Raw genomic sequence first — 17,178 nt, forward strand, 5'->3', positions numbered from 1 at the left:
ATTTAGCGTAATTCAGTAAACAGTGATTTCTTATGTGGTACTTCATCAATATTTTAGAGGTGTTTAATAAGAAAAAATTGTTAGGGATCAAAACTGTGTACATTAATATAATAGATTAAAATACAAATTAAGCCTTAGTTCTACTTCTTTTACATGTGAGCAGTTTCACTAAAATTTCATCAGGTTTCACATAATCATACTAAAGAGATATTTTATAGTTCACTTAAATGAAAAAGAAAAAATAATGAAAGCATGAAGACAGTAAATGTATTTTCTAATAAATTAATATTAACTAAAAAGTTATATTGCAGTTTCAGTTATATGCATATCTGTGAGCTTATTTGTATGCAATGTCTTTTTTAGTATAAGATATGACCTGGGTTAAGGGGTTTGTAATGGAAGCTGTATTCGTGAATCTCTTTACTTAGCATAAGTTTGGAAATTTTTTTAGCTAGTTTATAGGTAAGGAATATGTTCACATTTTTATTTTTTCTACAGCTTCTCAGTTTGGTTTTAATATATAGTCAATTAGCTTTGGTTTTAATATGTAATCGACTATCTTTTATGTTAAATATTAATATTTAATTACAAATAAATCTTAGATGTTTATGATAGACTAGTAAAAATATATATCAGCTACTATATTTAGGATGTGAGCATAAAAAATATAATGGTAAACTAAACATAGTTGGGTATTTTTTATTTAGAAATAGGACTGTTATATGTTTGCAATATAGTCTGGAATTTACAGATATTTGACTGGGCATGTGATGTATTTGCTACACTGATTTCAGAGAAAATGAATACACCTTTAGGGCATCAGATAGCATAATAGAATACAGGAAAACATCAGTACTTGATATAGTTTTAAAGGAAAAACTCCATTATTTTCACCATTTTCTAAATTGTAGAACTTGTCAATGTTTAACTTTAGAAAACCTTTGATTTTTTTTTCACAAAGCATTTTTGTTTTGCCTTGCTCAAGAAGCATATATTTATAATATTAAAGAAACTGAGTAAAATACACAAATACATAAGCTATATGTTAACATAAATCGATAAAACTTAGAGAGCAGTCCTTAATAGCAGTTATAAGATCATTCCCCTCCACTATTTCATCTGGGAATGGAATTTCCCAAATACCAAAAGGAGCATTCCCACAGCATATCTGCAGACCTGAGTGAGATGGCAAGAAACCTCAGGGCTTTTCCTTGACCAGAGTAGCCTTCTTGCTGCAGTGAAAACCTGGGGCAGGATTTAACCAAATCGGTATATCATGATGGTTCTACTTTTTGAGATTCTTTCAGACCTCGTTGTGAACAGATTTAGCTCAATGGTAAAGTTAAGTGTTGGGGGGGGGGGGGGAGTCCTCTACATAAAAGCAAATGAGTTTTTAAAGAATAGAAAATAATCTCTGTGCAAAATTACTTCTACATTATCCATGTGAAAATTAAACCTAGTTCTTGTTTTATGTTTCTATATAAACATGAATTTTGATTAAACCAAGCCCCCCAAAAAAGCCTTAAAAGTAGGCAGTCACTTATCTATACTCACAAATATTTGGCTCTTTTCTGTATTTTTCATCAGTATTTTTTTTCTTGCTTTACTTGATTCATTTCCTTTAAATTTTCTCCATTATTCCTGGGGTTTCTATCTAAAACTGGATTGGAGAACTGCTTACTTCTTATCTGTGAAGTCACTTCAGCAAAGAGTTACTCTTTGGAGTTAAATCCTCATCTCTAATCTGTATCCCCAGCTACAGCACTCTGTCTTGGCTGCCCCATCACTGCCCTGAGGGAGGCATGTGGCAAAAGGGCTCTAGCTTTGCCCAATCTGTTCATGAGCTTTCTTTGAAACTAGTGAGGAGGGAAAAGCTGTGCAGGGGGAGATAGATAGATGTACGGGCTGACTGTGCGAATACACTGGCGTTTGTAAATGTTTTACAACTTTTATCTGGGGATTAGATAGGGATTTTCCAGGGCTAGTACACTTTTTGAAATGTAAGGAAAAATGGAAATTTTCATTTTGTTTCAGGCAGCCTTGATTGCAAAGGAGTTTATTCTCTACATTTTACCAAGATTTTAGCAATTAATTCACATACACATGTAAAAGAATAGAAAATATTCATGATGATTTTTTCATGTGAGGTCAACTATGTGTGTACATACACACCTATGCATGCTCACACACACACAAACACACACACAGGCAAAAAGAACATACACAGTACCACTTGTAGAGCAAATGAAATGCACACTATTTAAAAGAAACATACCTTTATCTGTCCCTGAAGAGTGAAGAAAAATCCTCTTTGTAATTGATACTTGTAATTCATTATGAAAAGTTTTTAACCGATCAATATAGCAGAAAGCTATGTTTTGTCACACTAAGAACATACTACCTAACTGCCTTTGTATAAAAGCCAGCACAGCATGAGAAAAATAATAGTGCAGCCTTCAATATACATTGAACTGGTGAAAAGAATTAAGAATGGTTTCGCTGCAAACATGAAAATTAATTTTTGTGTTGTTTTCTTTTCATTCATATTCATACCAGGTAGACTTTGTCAAATACCTATAGTAAAGAAGAACTTGTTCATGCATGCAGAACAAAATAAAATAAGATGAAAAGCTCCAGGAAATCAGCCTGCTTCAAAAAACCATTAAAGTGTGCCTATCCCTCAAGCTTTACAAATGTGTTAATTGTCGTGTTTCAGTCATGTAAATATGTTTCAGCATAAAGTAACCAAGATTTCCTGTTATAGAAGTGCTCCTCTCTGGGAGTGTGGGGGTAGGGAGGGACGAAAGAGGACTAAATAACACACTGTAATGAAACCTGCCTTTGGGCAGCGCATGCTTCAGTTCTGAATGCCCAGAAATACTTAGCAGGCGCTCTAGGCTGCCTAGCAATGGGGATTTTCTAATTCTGGCTAGCTTGACAAAGTAAATACAACTATTGAACATAAGGCAGCTCCTAATAAAAAACAACAATTCCCCCTTGTAAACACCTACATTTGGCCCCATTAAAAATTCTTTCTTCATACCCAGGAACTAGCAGACCCTTAAATGTAGGGGTCTCAAAGTAACTAGAGAGTAGTTGGGAGATTTAGTGCTGTCAGGATGCTTTACATCACGATGGCAGCCGAGCACTTCACACCCCCTCTCAGGCCTCCAAAAGTACTGCTCTGCATACACTGTAGGACATTATGCAGAGAAACACATTTGCCATTATGCTCTCAGAAGTCATTCACATACAGCCAAAGGGAAATCAGCCTGTGTTCATATGTATGTTATACAGGATATAAAAACAGAAGATAGCCACATGTCTGAGAGAAATGCTTGTCCATTCAAAGCTGCAATTTTGAAAGTTAAGTAGTATGACACTAACATGATAAGCTAAGAATCTGATCAACTATCTGATTTCAAAATTCCCTGAATCTTTTTTCTTTTATTTCATCTGCATCATAAGCTGTATATTAGCCAAGCCTCTGCCAGTCCGTAAATTGGATAGATCTGCTGTCATTCTAAAACTACTAAGGATTTAGGAATCAGCCTGGATATGTGCATACATATCCATCTTACTAAGTAGGAAGTTTCATATGATCATTAGAAACGAACATTAATTTGAATTCTAGTAGACAAAAACAAAGAAATTGTTCCCTCCTACTTCCTCCAGTGAAATCACCATGGTGTGTGCTTTAAGGGGGGCTGGGTAGAAAAAAAGGACCTGTCTTATATTGGTAGTTAGAATTTATTTCTGCATGTTTTTCAAGCTCAACATCCAAATCTAAAACAACTATGCTCCTAAAATACCTTAGTATGCTTAAAGAACCTGAGGGGAAATGCTCATGATGGCTTCTTACTAATCTCAATTAGAAAAGGGACTTCCTGGGTGAAGCAGGCTTGAAGATCGTGTCAAAGTAACAATCTGTCCCAGAAAAATGCCTGCCTACTTCCCTTTCCTGTGAGATCTGCAGCAGGCCCTAGGTCCCAAGCACCTCACCCATTGGCCATGCTGAAGCTTCATTCAAATTCTATGCACTCTGGAGCTTATATGCTCCTGCCTGTATTTTGTGTTCCAGAGCCAGACAAGCCTTGGGTTAAGCAGCAGTTGGATACTAAGGGAAAGGTTGCCAGAGGGAGAAACCCTGCTGCACATTAATGAAATATGAATGGAAGGACATCTTAGGAGATATGAGGAGCCCCCTTTGGGCCACAGAGCACTATCAGAGGGTCACGGGGATGGTAGGGACCAGATATGACATCTCCATTCCATTCCTTTATCCCAGAGAAGAGGCTGAGGGGAGGTGGAGCAGTAGGAAAGCATCTTTCAGTGATTTTTTCCTATCCAGTTTTTGGTAACAATTCAAGTTGCATTATTACAATCATTGCCTAAATTGTTTTTTAGTCCTTCTTGTATTAATGTGAAAAAAATTATTAATGTGGAAAAAATGAATACGAAAAAATAGCAAAAAGTACTACCTTTAGGTTGTATAGAAAGGAAGGAAACTGAAAGTTCAGGAATGTTGACTCACCATTATGTGAAAACATGGCATCACAATGTTTGATTTCTTTAAAAGCATCCTTCTTTGTACAATTGATCTTCATTTGTCTTCTGTATGTTAAATGTATCTCCTATCTCAGCCAAGAATATATGTATATATGTTCCATGAATTCCAAAAGGTTAGGAATTCTATGACAGCAGGGATCTTACTTGTCTTGTTCATTATGTTGTCTTCAGTGCTTAGACACGTCCTGGAATGTTGAATAGAATGAGTATAGACACTGAAGCTAGACTGGCTAAGTTCAACTCACTCTAATACACTGAAGTGATATCACCCTGCCTGCTCTTTCCCATTGTTTTAGAGGTGCTCACGAGGTAATTTGGGAAATGAAGTCTTTATTCCCAATGGGTTCTACTAAGAAAGGGAAAGTGGGCAGTCAATATTGGAAGATAGTTACCAGCCCTGTGACACTCAGATATCCATATACAGCGTTCATACCTACTCCCTAGCCAGGACTGAGTAAGGAGACTAGAAAATAGAAGGCTTCTCTGCCCTGGACAATTGTAGTATCTGCTTGTGGTTCCCTCAAAGAAACTTCCTTTTCCGTTATCATCTACTTCCTTTGCAGAAGTTACTCCTTGTGTATTACCATCAATGACTATGCGAAGTCACCATTGGAGGGATGTGCCCTCTGGGGGCTGAGCGGTGTTCACAGCTCATTTATTTATAGCCCAGGTTTGACACCTAGGATGACTTTTAGGGGTTGAATAATTATAGGCTTCTGGACAGGCTTGTAGTTTCTTTGACAATACAATTCCTTTGACTTGAGAAGATTCTCAGTGTTTTTGCTTCCCTTCTATTCTATATGTAAGTAATCCCAGCAGAGTACTTGTCTAGACATAGTTCTAGGATTCATTTGTAGAAAAAAAAAATAGACCCACCTATTTAGTTTATGCAGAAGGAAATTTTTTTTTTAATTGAGGGTTAGAGAAATAACTGGAAGATGCTACCACCAAACTGGCCTACTACCTGTACCACAGTCAGAAAGGTAAGGAGTTCGGAGATCACGTCTGGAGCTCACCACTGAGGACACACATTTTATGGCTGCAGTCCTACAGTTAGTATGCTCTACATATGTCACTGTACTTGCATGTTGATCCCCAACTAGCTAAACACTTCTACATCAGTCTCACCTCAAATTGCACAGGGGCCTCTCGACTCCCATGAAGCTGGTGCAGGGTCACCAGAATACCTGTGCCAAAACAGTTATCTGTAGAACACCTGCAAGGACAGCAGGAAGACTGCTTCTAATCCCCTTCCACTTTCTATATCTGGTACAGATGTGCCTGACTAGGTAAACCTCACCTTTGAAGCCTACACCACATGAGAAGGCACACCAGACAGCAGTGGATAGTGAGGGCCACCTTCTTCTCTTGCCTACCACAACTGCTTCATTGTTGGGTTTGAGTCCTATTTTCTGGCCTCTCCATTCCACCTTTTCTCCTTGCATTAAAAACCACCTTTCATCTGATCATTTTTTCTGAGCTGGCTGGCTTTGGCTGGCCAGCCTCATACTGGAGCTCTTGCAAAGGCCTAGGCATGTACATCTTTTTTTTTTTTTTTTGCCAGTCCTAGGCCTTGGACTCAGGGCCTGAGAGCATGTACATCTTAAGCAAAGGTTGCTTCCCTGGTGTGCAGGTACAGAAACATTTGGATGGTTCCAATCCCGCAAGACTCAGCATTATCGAGCCTTTTGTAGCTGTACATTGTAAGATGTGGGCTGCCAGCTCTAACAAAAACTTCAGTCCCCTCTTCTTGAAAATGTGGTAGTTGTAAGCCTGAGTTCATCTCTCTTTTATAAATACACTTGCTAAAGGTGGCAAGAAGCAACAAATACGCCAATATTCTGATGTTCTCCAACATTTCATGGAAGGCAGTGATTGGAAATATAAGGTTTGCCTTCCAAGTTATCACAGGATGATGGCAGCATCTGATCTCACCGCCTATCTGCCAGCAACTAAGGCAACACAGTTTAGGTCCCAGAACATGTGTCATTTACCAAGCTCCGTGTAACATATAAATACAGGTTAGACTGCTGTTACAGAGTTCTAAAAATGCAGTGGCTTAAGGAATGTCAAAGTTCATATACCTCTCACATAAAAGCCCAGTTGAATCCTCTAGTGGCAACTGGTACCAAGAGATCCCAGACTGTCACTTTGCCCTGTCCCCCTCAGCACATAGCTGTCACTTTATGTTCAGGGTGGCTGCTATAGCACCTATCCTGAGTCTACATTTCAGCAAATGGGAAGAGGCAATTTATGTTTTCCCCTTAACATTGGCAGAGCCTAGAGCAAGAATGTAAATGAATGACCACAGAATTGAATTACGCCTAAATATTTTGAAATTATCAGGTTAACAAGCCATTAATATGTTTTATTTCCTTCCAAATGTACCTTTTGTAAAGCCCAGTTTAAACTTAGGTCATGAGAACATGTAGACATGGGGAGAATTGACAGATAGCACACCTCCTTCACTCTCCTACCCTAGACTCCTTCCAATACGTGGTTTACACTCATGCTGTGACTACCCAGCCTGTACATCCACATGGTCAAAACTACAGCCATTTCTGTTCTTTGAGCCCCAGGATATCCACCCAGGGTAACAAAGTCCATTCTGAGGTGACTAGCCTAGGCAAGAGAACCATATAGTCTCTGTCACCATTTAGACATGTACCTTCCATTTCCACAGTACATTCCATTAAGGAAGGATACAGACTTTAACCTGTAATTTAACCTTTAACCCTGTAATTACCATCTCATGAGGAACTGTATCACCAACTAAAGGGTGGATTAGGGCTCAGGGAAGAAGCCTTTATGCTGAGATCTAATAGAAGAGTGAGTAAAACATACCTGTTTCCCTTTAGAAAGGGCATCCAAACAATAGCATTCTGCTCAAGATGAAGTGACCAGCCAAACATGGATGCCTGTAATGCCCAAGAACTCAGGAGACTGAGGAAAGATGATCATGAGTCCAAGACCAGCCTGCTCTACATAGTGAGTTTTTTTGTGAATAAGCCAAAAAAAAGAAAACATATGAAATAACCAGAAGGATGTAATCACATAGCCTATATTCATAGATTTTTTTTAACTCTATGAAGAAAGAGCATAGTGAGAGTAAACAGTCTCTGGCACAGACACCTACCTTTTCACAAATCATACTTTTGTTTAGACAAGTAAGTTCTTCACAATCTGCTTTCAGAGAGGTGAAAGCAGAGTTGGAGACAAGATAATCCTGTCAGTTATAATTGACGGTCAAAATAATTGCACACCTGAGCATTTTTCTATGGACAGCCAACTGAAGTGTTCCAACTATGAAATTTTGTCTAATTTTCAGATCAATCAGGGAGAAATAAATGTGCTTTTTTAGTTCAGAAGATAGAGTATGGTTATGATATTCAGTACAACAGTTTTAATCTTAAACCCTGAGAATAATTTGGATCTTAAACAGAAAAGTAAACCAAAAACCCGACCATGCTTAGCAGAAGCTTGCAAAAATACTGAGCCACTACCAAATCTGCACTTGCCAATCCAGGACAGAAACAAAATTTTTTGTTGTGACATTCTTTCTGCTGGCCTCCTTGTATATAAGGACAGGACAGAGTTCACCAAAAGTTAGAAGCATATTCCAGATCATAAAATTGTAACCGAAAGTAGATTAATTGCAACATAATGTTGCATTGTAATAATGGTGGAATCATATCAATGTAGGGAAAAATATAATTATAAGATAGCGTAAGATACTATCTTTACACACCCAACACTTTGCTGCCTTGTGAAAAATAATAGCAATGATTCCATGATGAATACATCAGGCCAACCTCATCTGTCTTCTTCCCCTGATCCTCCTCTCTGTGCCCCAGAAGGAAACCATTCTCCACTGAGGAAAATGCATGGTCTCTCTATTCATAGAGCAAAAGAGGCTCTAAACACACATGTTGATCCTATCCTAGGGCTCGTAGGGGGCTTCTGGTGTGCATTTTCTTGGTGAGAACCCAAGAATGGAGCTCCAAGCAGTTAGTCATTGCTCACTGCTTCTGGATGTTCCTGGTGATGATTATTTTTTATGTCTTTAAACTCTGATTAACTACGATCCTCAGACCTCAGTCTTCTGAGTAGCAGGGTTACAGTCATGAGCTCCTCAGCCATTCCCTACCATTCAGAGTACTGAGTCACAGACTATGGCTGCAGAAAACAATGAATCACCCTACAGGTGAGCACATTATACACCGGAAAGACTCTGGAATGGGATAGGGCAGCTTATCTTTTGTTCATTTGTTAACTCCCCATTATGTAAAGGTCAAAAATAGCTTTAAATTTTAAAGAGAGAAGCCTCATCTTCTGACATTTTCTTTATTAGTTATTTTATCAGCGGTGAAGATATGCAAAACATAGATTATAAAAATAAGAATCCCAAATTGCCTTCTTAATACAGCCATGCACACTTATACCAAGCCTGTTTATACTGGGCCCATTTATATTGCCTCACCAAGTGTGAGGAAAACTGTGAGTTTGTTTGCTTTTCTGTGTCTTTACGGGCCTCAGAAAAGGATTGTGTGTGCTTTATACTCAGATGCTGGCCTACTATCCGAGACCCAACAGCTAAATCCAACATTCTATTGCTATCATATATAATCGTATGTTGTTGGGGGCTGTTTTGGCCTTGGTGGGAGAAGGGCGCAAAGAGCGAGCCGCTGCCCTTCCCTCAGCCCTGGGACAGTGTGGGAGGGAGCCCCTCCCACCTTCCGGCCTCAACCGGAAAAGAAGCCCCCGCCCCTGAGGGGTGAACACATGCGTGCCACCATGATGGTGTTGTCCCACCCACAAAGGGAGTTTTATGACATCACCTGATGGATATGGTCTTTAGCCTATGACTGGCCCTTTGGCCCCCTTTCTTTCCCGCCATTACCTCTATATAAGTCCCCCTCCCAAATTAAAGCCTTTGAGATGCATTCCACCATCGAGGCGTTTCCCTGGAGTCTTTTCCCACCGATCCTGACATGTGAGGGGACTGGGGGGAGGGGAGGCTCCGGCAACCTTTCCTCAACTTAGCGCAAGTCGACGAGGGTATGCCTTCATTTCCCGTGGGCGGGAAATAAGGCCAAGTGCTCTCTCATAGTTTTTGGGGTTCGGGCATTCTCCCCGGGAAATTGGGGAGAAAGGGATCCATCAGATCCCTACGGTATGTGGGTACATTATATTTGTAAGATTTACTTTATTGTCATGATAAACTCTTTTCTTTCATTTCATTGTACTCTATGTACTTTGTGAGACAAGAGAAACAAGAAGAAATATAATAAATCAGTATAATACTTGATAATTCAGAAAATACTTATATCTCATTTGAGATATAAGTCCTGTGAAGGGAGGACTGTTCTTAGGTGAGGACACTGAGGCATAGACATCTGGGTTGAATGGTCTGCAGTCACATTGAGACCTGAGGGCACAGACAGATATTAGACTGTGCTCTACCTCCATGTCTACTGCTTCTGTTCCATGACTTCAGCCATAGCACTCAACATGGAGGCAGAGGGTGTCAGTGGCCACCTCTGTTAATACATCGATGTGGGACCTAAAAGATGTGCATTTAAGTTGAGCATGGTTTCTCCTATTGGTTATCTGAGAAGCACTATGGCAGAAAGCAAAAACAATTCCTTTACAAAAGGCAGCATAAAGAGAGACAAGAAAGTGTTAGACCCATTTTCTAGGAGAGTTTGGCATGATGTGAAAGCACTGGCCAAACTCAGCATAAGAGGTAATAGAATAACATTAGTCACAAAGACTCAAGGAACACAAATTGCATCTTCAAGGGTCAAGTGTTTGAAGTGAGCCTTGCTGATCTTCAGAATGAAGTTTCATTTAGAAAATTTGAGGCAGTTACTGGAGATGGTCTGATCAAATACTGCCTGACCAACTTTCCATGGCATTGATCTTACCCATGACAAAATACGTTCCACAGTCAAAAAGTGGCAGACCATGATTGAAGCTCGATTGATGTCAAAAATATTGGTAGCTATTTGCTTTGGTCTGTTCTATGTTGGTTTAAAAAAAAAAAAAGAAGAAGAAGAAGAAAACAACCAGCAGACAAACATTCAAGACTCCTATCTCCTATACTCAACACCAAATCTGCAAGACAGTAGTGGTAATCTTGACCTAAGAAGTACAGGCAAATGGCTTGAGAGAAGTAATTAATAAAATAATTCCAGACAGCATTGGAAGGACATAGAAAATGCTTGCCAGTGTATCTATCCATCTGTGATAACTTTGTTAGAAAAAAATTAAAATGCTATGTTGAACATAGTAGTTCTGGAAAAGCTAGTAGGGATGAAACCAGTGCTAAAGTCAAAGAAACTGATAGATGTGAACCACCAACCCAAGAATCCATTTAAAATTCAGATTTTTTTTTCTGGTATTGCACTCAAGGCTGGCACTCTACCACTTGAGCCACATTTCATCTTCTGGGTTTTTGCTAGGTAACTGGAGATAAGAACCTCTTGTATCTATCTGCTAGCAAACAGACTAACAAGCTTCTAACCTCAATCCTCAGATCTCAGCTTCATGCCTGGATAGCCAGGGTTACAGGTGTGAGACTTCAGCACCCAGACACCAGCAACGTGCACAGTTTTAATAGTGACAAATAAAAAGATGTTTGTTATGGTTTGAGAAGTCAGTTAATAGGGTATGTTTTAAAGAAAAATGAAAACCCGTATTACCAGTACTTTGAAATGTGAATGACTTTCTGTGGTTGTAAGCAAAGGGAATGTCAAAATATTTCAAAAGATTAAAATAAAGCTGGGCATCAGTGGCTGACACTTGTAATTCCAGCTACTCAGGAGGCTTATATCTACTGTTTCTCAATGTGAAGCCAGCCTTGGAAGACAAAAACTCTTACCTCCTATTAGCCAGCAAAAAGCAAGTCCTAGAGGTGTTGCTGAAGTGGTATAACACCAGCTATGAGCAAAACAGTCAAATAGTACCAGCACCAAGTGTGGGGTGAGTCTCCATCTGCTAAGGATTAAAATGTAGATGTAGCCTATCAGTTGTCTTCAGAAAACAAACAGTACCTGGCAGTTTGGTCTTGGCAAAATATAAAAAAAAAACATATAAGCTGATTAAATTTATTTTAATGACTATTTACCTGCAATTTGTCTCGAATCCAGGTGTAGTCTAGATTCACTACCTTCTGTCTAGAAATTGTGTGCTGAGCACAGGTCTGGCAGGCTGGTAGAAAAAGAATTAGGAAGGGAATCCTTGAGCCAGGAAAACCCATTCTGTGTGTCTATAGTATCTGTTTTGTTGCTGATTCAGAAGGAACAAAGTATACAGTAGCTAAGCCCAGGAAAGAGACAGAGGCAGGCACTGGGGAAGAATTTCTGAGTCCACTTCTCCTTGCTACCCTTTGATGCTACAGAGAAAATCATCTCTGCAGCTCCTGGGCTTCCTGAGAGCCCGGGGGTGCCTTTGGGCATGGCCCTGCTAACCTACCTGTGGTTTGGTGCCCTTGCTGTTTCCCTCCTTGCAGTGTTGGAGGATCCTGTGGGATCACTGCAAATCACCCAGGCCTGTGTGGCTATTGTACCAGTTGTTCCAATTTCACCCCATTTCTTTGGCTGTATAGAAATCTCCACTGTAGACAAGGTAATAGGAAAAACAGCGTGCTAGCCAATGTTTCTATGTCATCAACATAGTCCCTTCCTCCTAGAATCTGAGAAAAGTAAACCCATTGGGGAAAAAAAAAAGTATTTTTTATACATTTGATCAGAAGATCAAATATGTTTGTGCTGGTGAACCTCAGGACCCTGAGGGTTAAGGGAGAAAAGATGAACACTTTGATTTGGCTTATAAGGTTCATAGTCGTGTAGTCATTTTCATTATAGTCTGGTTTTTATCTACACCCTTACTCAGTTAAACCTCAGTATAAAAAATGTATCCCCCCCCCACGCCCCCCGCCGGCTTTGCAGTCTAGTCAAAGGAGGTTACCAAGCTATACAGCTTTACAAGATGGGTGTTGTTTTTTTTTTCCAGAAGACAGATCTGGGGTACAGCAGCATCTGAACACTTCCTTGTCAAGTATGTAAAGGTTTTGGAAGCCTCAAAGGAAAACTCCCTGACACACCTGGCAAGCCCAGAACCTGATCTCTCCTTCTTCCTCCCTGCTTCACATCGCACTGACAAGGTGCACAGGGGGAGGCTCAGAGAGAAAGAAACCCAAACCCACTGCTTGAGAATTGCCATTGCATAGTGAGCACATTTCAAGCAACAGTCCACAAAAGCCAGCAACCCCACACATAGATTTACAAATCTCCAAGAGCCATCCCTGTGCTTTTTCTTAAAGACATAAATATCCAGCTCACTTTGTCATGTAGCATTTGGCTAGAAACAGTTACTCCAAATTTTTATGCTCAGAAGTTGCACACGAATGATAGATGATTTTTTTTTTTCTTAAAGCCATTCAAGCTGAAAGATTTCCAAACACGTCACATGTCACATTTAGCTAGTTTTGCAATGAAGGGCTTGCAGCCAACTGGCTCACATTCATTTGCCTAGAGAAGAAATAAAGAAGAGAAATTCTTAGCCAGTCAAGAAGCAACTAAGTGAGCTCCTGAAATTTAAACTCTATTTTGCTACTCCTGAATACACTACATTAGTTTTCCCATTTGGAGTATTAGAGCAAGATGGTCCTTCAACCAAATACATCCTGCAGGTTTACAGGTATACTGGTCCTATTAAGCAAGTCCTCATTCAACATGTCAGAATCCACTTTACCACTTAAGACTCAGCTCAGATCCCATCTCTGTGAGGCTTTTACTTGTTCCCTTCCCCCACCATTTCTGCTTTGTCTCTGCCTTTCTGGTATGCATAACTTGGAGTGTTTGCTAAAGGGTGACTTGTGTGTTTGTCTTAGTCACATTACTGGATTATAAGGAAATAAAGTATGTGAAATGTGCTCTGTTCACACGGTATTCTTTTAGAATACCTTGCTGATTCTAAATATATGTTCATTTCCTAAAATGTCTAATTACTATCTGATGCTGTTTGTGAGGTCCCATCCAAATGTGTATACACACACAGACACACTCACAAACTTATGCATGATAACTAAGTTCCATATAACCTACAAACCCTACAAGTATAAGCCAAGATTTCTTTTAAGCCAGGCATCTTGGCTCATGCCTCTAATCCTAGCTTCTCAGGATGCTGCAATCTAGCAATCACAGTTCAAAGACAATCCAAGCAGAAAAGTCTCCTTGAGATTCTTATCTCTAATTAGCTACAAAATCCAGAAGTGGCACTGTGGTTCAAAGTAGCCTTGAACAGCACTGAGGCCCCAGGTTCAAGCCCCATGATTGGCAAAAAAAAAAAAAAAAGAAAGAAATGTTTATCTCTGATCCTTTTCATGCTGTTTTTCCTTCAGGGAATCTTTTCTGGAACTAAGTAGAAATAATAGAATTATTTAAGGAAATTAATATTTAAAGAAAAATTTAAATTATTTAAAGAAATTGGAGACGTATTTAAAACAGAAATAAATAGGTTTCATTTGAGTTTTTATTTAATCATTCAATAAATAAGCATTAAATTACTGGATAAGTAACAGGCTGGGTGCTGAGGATAAAATAAGTAGCTCCCTGTGAACACTACCATATGAATAATAACATCACCTTCTTGGTATTTCTGACGTGTTTGTTACCATGTATCTGTATAATGCTGCCTTCTCTCCTAAATATATTTGCATTAAAAAGGGAATATGAGCAAATAAAATGAAGAAGTATCTTTTCATAAGTTACTTTAAATGCCTTGAATTATTTTGAACATTTGCACACAGCTTATGTTTACATGAGAGTAAACAAGCTTTTCATCAGAAAAGAATGTAGCTAGAACATACGCTTGTGGACCATAATATTTTGACACACAAAAAAATGTTCTTCTCTTTTTCATCTTTTTTTTTTTTTGGAGTGTCATATTGAAGAGAGTTTTCTAAATGAAGGATTTCACCTAGATTGTCTGCAGGTCCCTTGGCTTAATTCTAGTTAGTCATCATTGGAGAGTCTCATCCTGCCTTACTGGTCCCCTCTCACACACTGTGTGTCTCACATAACAGACAGTTCTGTGGTAACCCCAGGGGATTGCTTCCTGGACCCCTTTGTATAAAAAAATATCTGCAATGGCAGGAAGTTTGCATAGAACCTGCACACACCTCCCTGTGTACTTTAAATCATCTCAGGATTGCCTGTAATACCAAACACAATGCTGTGTAAGTAGGAGTTATACTATAAAGGTCAAGAATAATAACCAGGCAAGAAGTCTGTATGTGTTCACTCTATGTCTTTTCAAATATTTCCAGGCCATGGTTGTTTGAATCCAGAGATGTGGAATCCACTGATAAGAAGAGCCAACTGCTTGTTTCCTTAAATTTGGATTTTTATGAAACAGATTGTGGACTAGGAATACTGATGACTTATATATTCTTTCCAGAACAAAGGCCTACTTTCACATCTGATTACTTTGCCCTAATTATAGCTACTCATATAATCATGGTCAGTTAGTGTATCTGTTTAAATCAACCTGAATATCCAGTAAAACACTTGGGATAAGGGGGATACTCAAAGACAAACTATACTTTTGAAGACATGCTCCAACATTAAAATACAATCAAACTTAACCAAGACCTAGAACAAGACATAGATGATGTACCTAAGCATGTGAAAAATACTGACCCTCTATTTGCCAGCATCTTTTCATTATGTCAACATTTCTAAGGTTGTTTGTTCCAATCAAAACTATAATCTTGCCAGGTGCTGGTGGCTCATGCCTGTAATCCCAGATGCTCAGGAGGCTAAGATCTGAGGATCAGGGTTCAAAGCCAGCCAGAAAGTCTGTGAGATTTTTATCTCCAATTAACCAATAGAAAACCAGAAGTGGCACTGGTAGCTCCAAGTAGTAGAGTGCTAGACTTGAGTAAAAAGAGCTCAGGGACCATGCCTAGGCCCTGAGTTCAAGCCCCACAACTGACAAAAACAAACAAAAACTAAAACCCTGAACAGAATCATGAAGTCAAATTACAAAAGGAAACAGGCATTTGTGTGGATTTAGATCCATAGGTCCTGAAAAGCTACCTTTGACTTAAAAAGCATTTTGGATCCCTGTCAAAAACAGAACAAGGCCAGGTACTGGTAGCTCATGCCTGTAATCCTAGCTACTCAGGAGGCTGAGATCTAAGAATCATGGTTTGAAGACAGCCCAGACAGAAAACTCCCTGAGACTCTTATCTTCAATTAACCACCAAAACCAGGAAGTGAACCTGTGGCTCAAATGTTAGAGAGCTAGCCTTCAGCACAAAAGTTCAAGAATAGTGCCTAAATTCAAGCTCCAGAACCAACCAAAACAGAAAAAAGAGAGAGAAAGAGAAGGCAGGGGGCGGGGGACGCTTACTACCATCTATATATTTTTCAATTTGTGCATTTACATGTCTTTAATTCTACCTAAATAAGAAGAAAATTGTAATACGTCTAGGTGAGACCCTGAAAATATTTAAGATGTTTGGTCCAGCTTCTTCAGTGGTTGTAATTTGTAAAAACCCAGTAAGAATGGGCTTCAGTCTGAAGGATTGTTTTAGCAGGAATTTTACATGCAAGACTAAATGCTGATCAACAGAGCATAATATTGTATCCTGAAGTATGCTGGTGAACGCAAATGTAAATTTTTCTTCTTTTCCTTCTCTTGAAATCTTGTGCCACAGCGACTACATTTGCCTCCAGACTTGTCAGACACAGTGAGCCGTTCAAGCAAACAGGATCTGGCAGAATCCGCCAAGTTGCTGGGCCCAGGTTGTGGCATGATGGCCGGAGGCAAGAAGCACCTGGACTTCTAGAGATTCCTCCTTAGTGGTTGCATACAGAATTATATGACACTGTAATTATGATTGCTAACAGCTTGTGTAAATATTGTTCTTAATGGTCTGACCCTCCAATCCCTGAAAAAAACAGGATCACAAAATAGGGCTGCCATTCTTCGTTTTGTTGGGCTTTTTTTTTTTTTTTTTTTTTTTTTTTTTTTTTTTTTTTATTTGGCCAGTCCTGGGCCTTGGACTCAGGGCCTGAGCACTGTCCCTGGCTTCTTCCCGCTCAAGGCTAGCACTCTGCCACTTGAGCCACAGCGCCGCTTCTGGCCATTTTCTGTATATGTGGTGCTGGGGAATCGAACCTAGGGCCTCGTATATCCGAGGCAGGCACTCTTGCCACTAGGCCATATCCCCAGCCCCTGTTGGGCTTTTTTAACCAACTTTTTATACAAAAGTATAGAGATGAAATTCTGTTTTGTTTTTTTTAACTTGGAAATTTTGCTTTTGCTATGTGGAGAGCAAATAAATAGTAAGTCCAAAAAAAAATCAAACGCCTTCAAGTGATTAATTTTTTAGTTTGTGTGGACTAATGTATGTAGCATCACAGTGAAATAGCATACAAATCATGAAATTTGTTTTGCATGAAAAACGTTTCTCTTTATTTCTGAAAAAGTTCCTTGCCATCAAAGATTTTTCTAAAGAAAATTGTATTTATTAATATATGAAATAAATTTGCATTGATGTCCTGTTACTTGATTGTTAAATACAATAATATTTGA

The 17,178-nt window shown here is 39.1% G+C and overlaps 1 protein-coding gene across 1 annotated transcript in view; it reads left to right on the plus strand.

The window, feature by feature from the left end:
- The window catches only part of Elp4 (elongator acetyltransferase complex subunit 4), a 177,991-nt gene extending 161,409 nt beyond the window's left edge, over positions 1–16,582 (plus strand). Inside the window, exon 10 of the mRNA XM_048361674.1 lies at positions 16,298–16,582. Within this exon, the coding sequence (XP_048217631.1) occupies positions 16,298–16,429 (132 nt within the window). The 3' untranslated portion in view covers positions 16,430–16,582. The remainder of the gene's footprint in view (positions 1–16,297) is intronic.
- The last annotated feature ends 596 nt before the right edge of the window (positions 16,583–17,178 follow it).

Source organism: Perognathus longimembris, chromosome 13, assembly GCF_023159225.1.
Source record: "Perognathus longimembris pacificus isolate PPM17 chromosome 13, ASM2315922v1, whole genome shotgun sequence".
Lineage (NCBI taxonomy): Eukaryota > Metazoa > Chordata > Mammalia > Rodentia > Heteromyidae > Perognathus > Perognathus longimembris.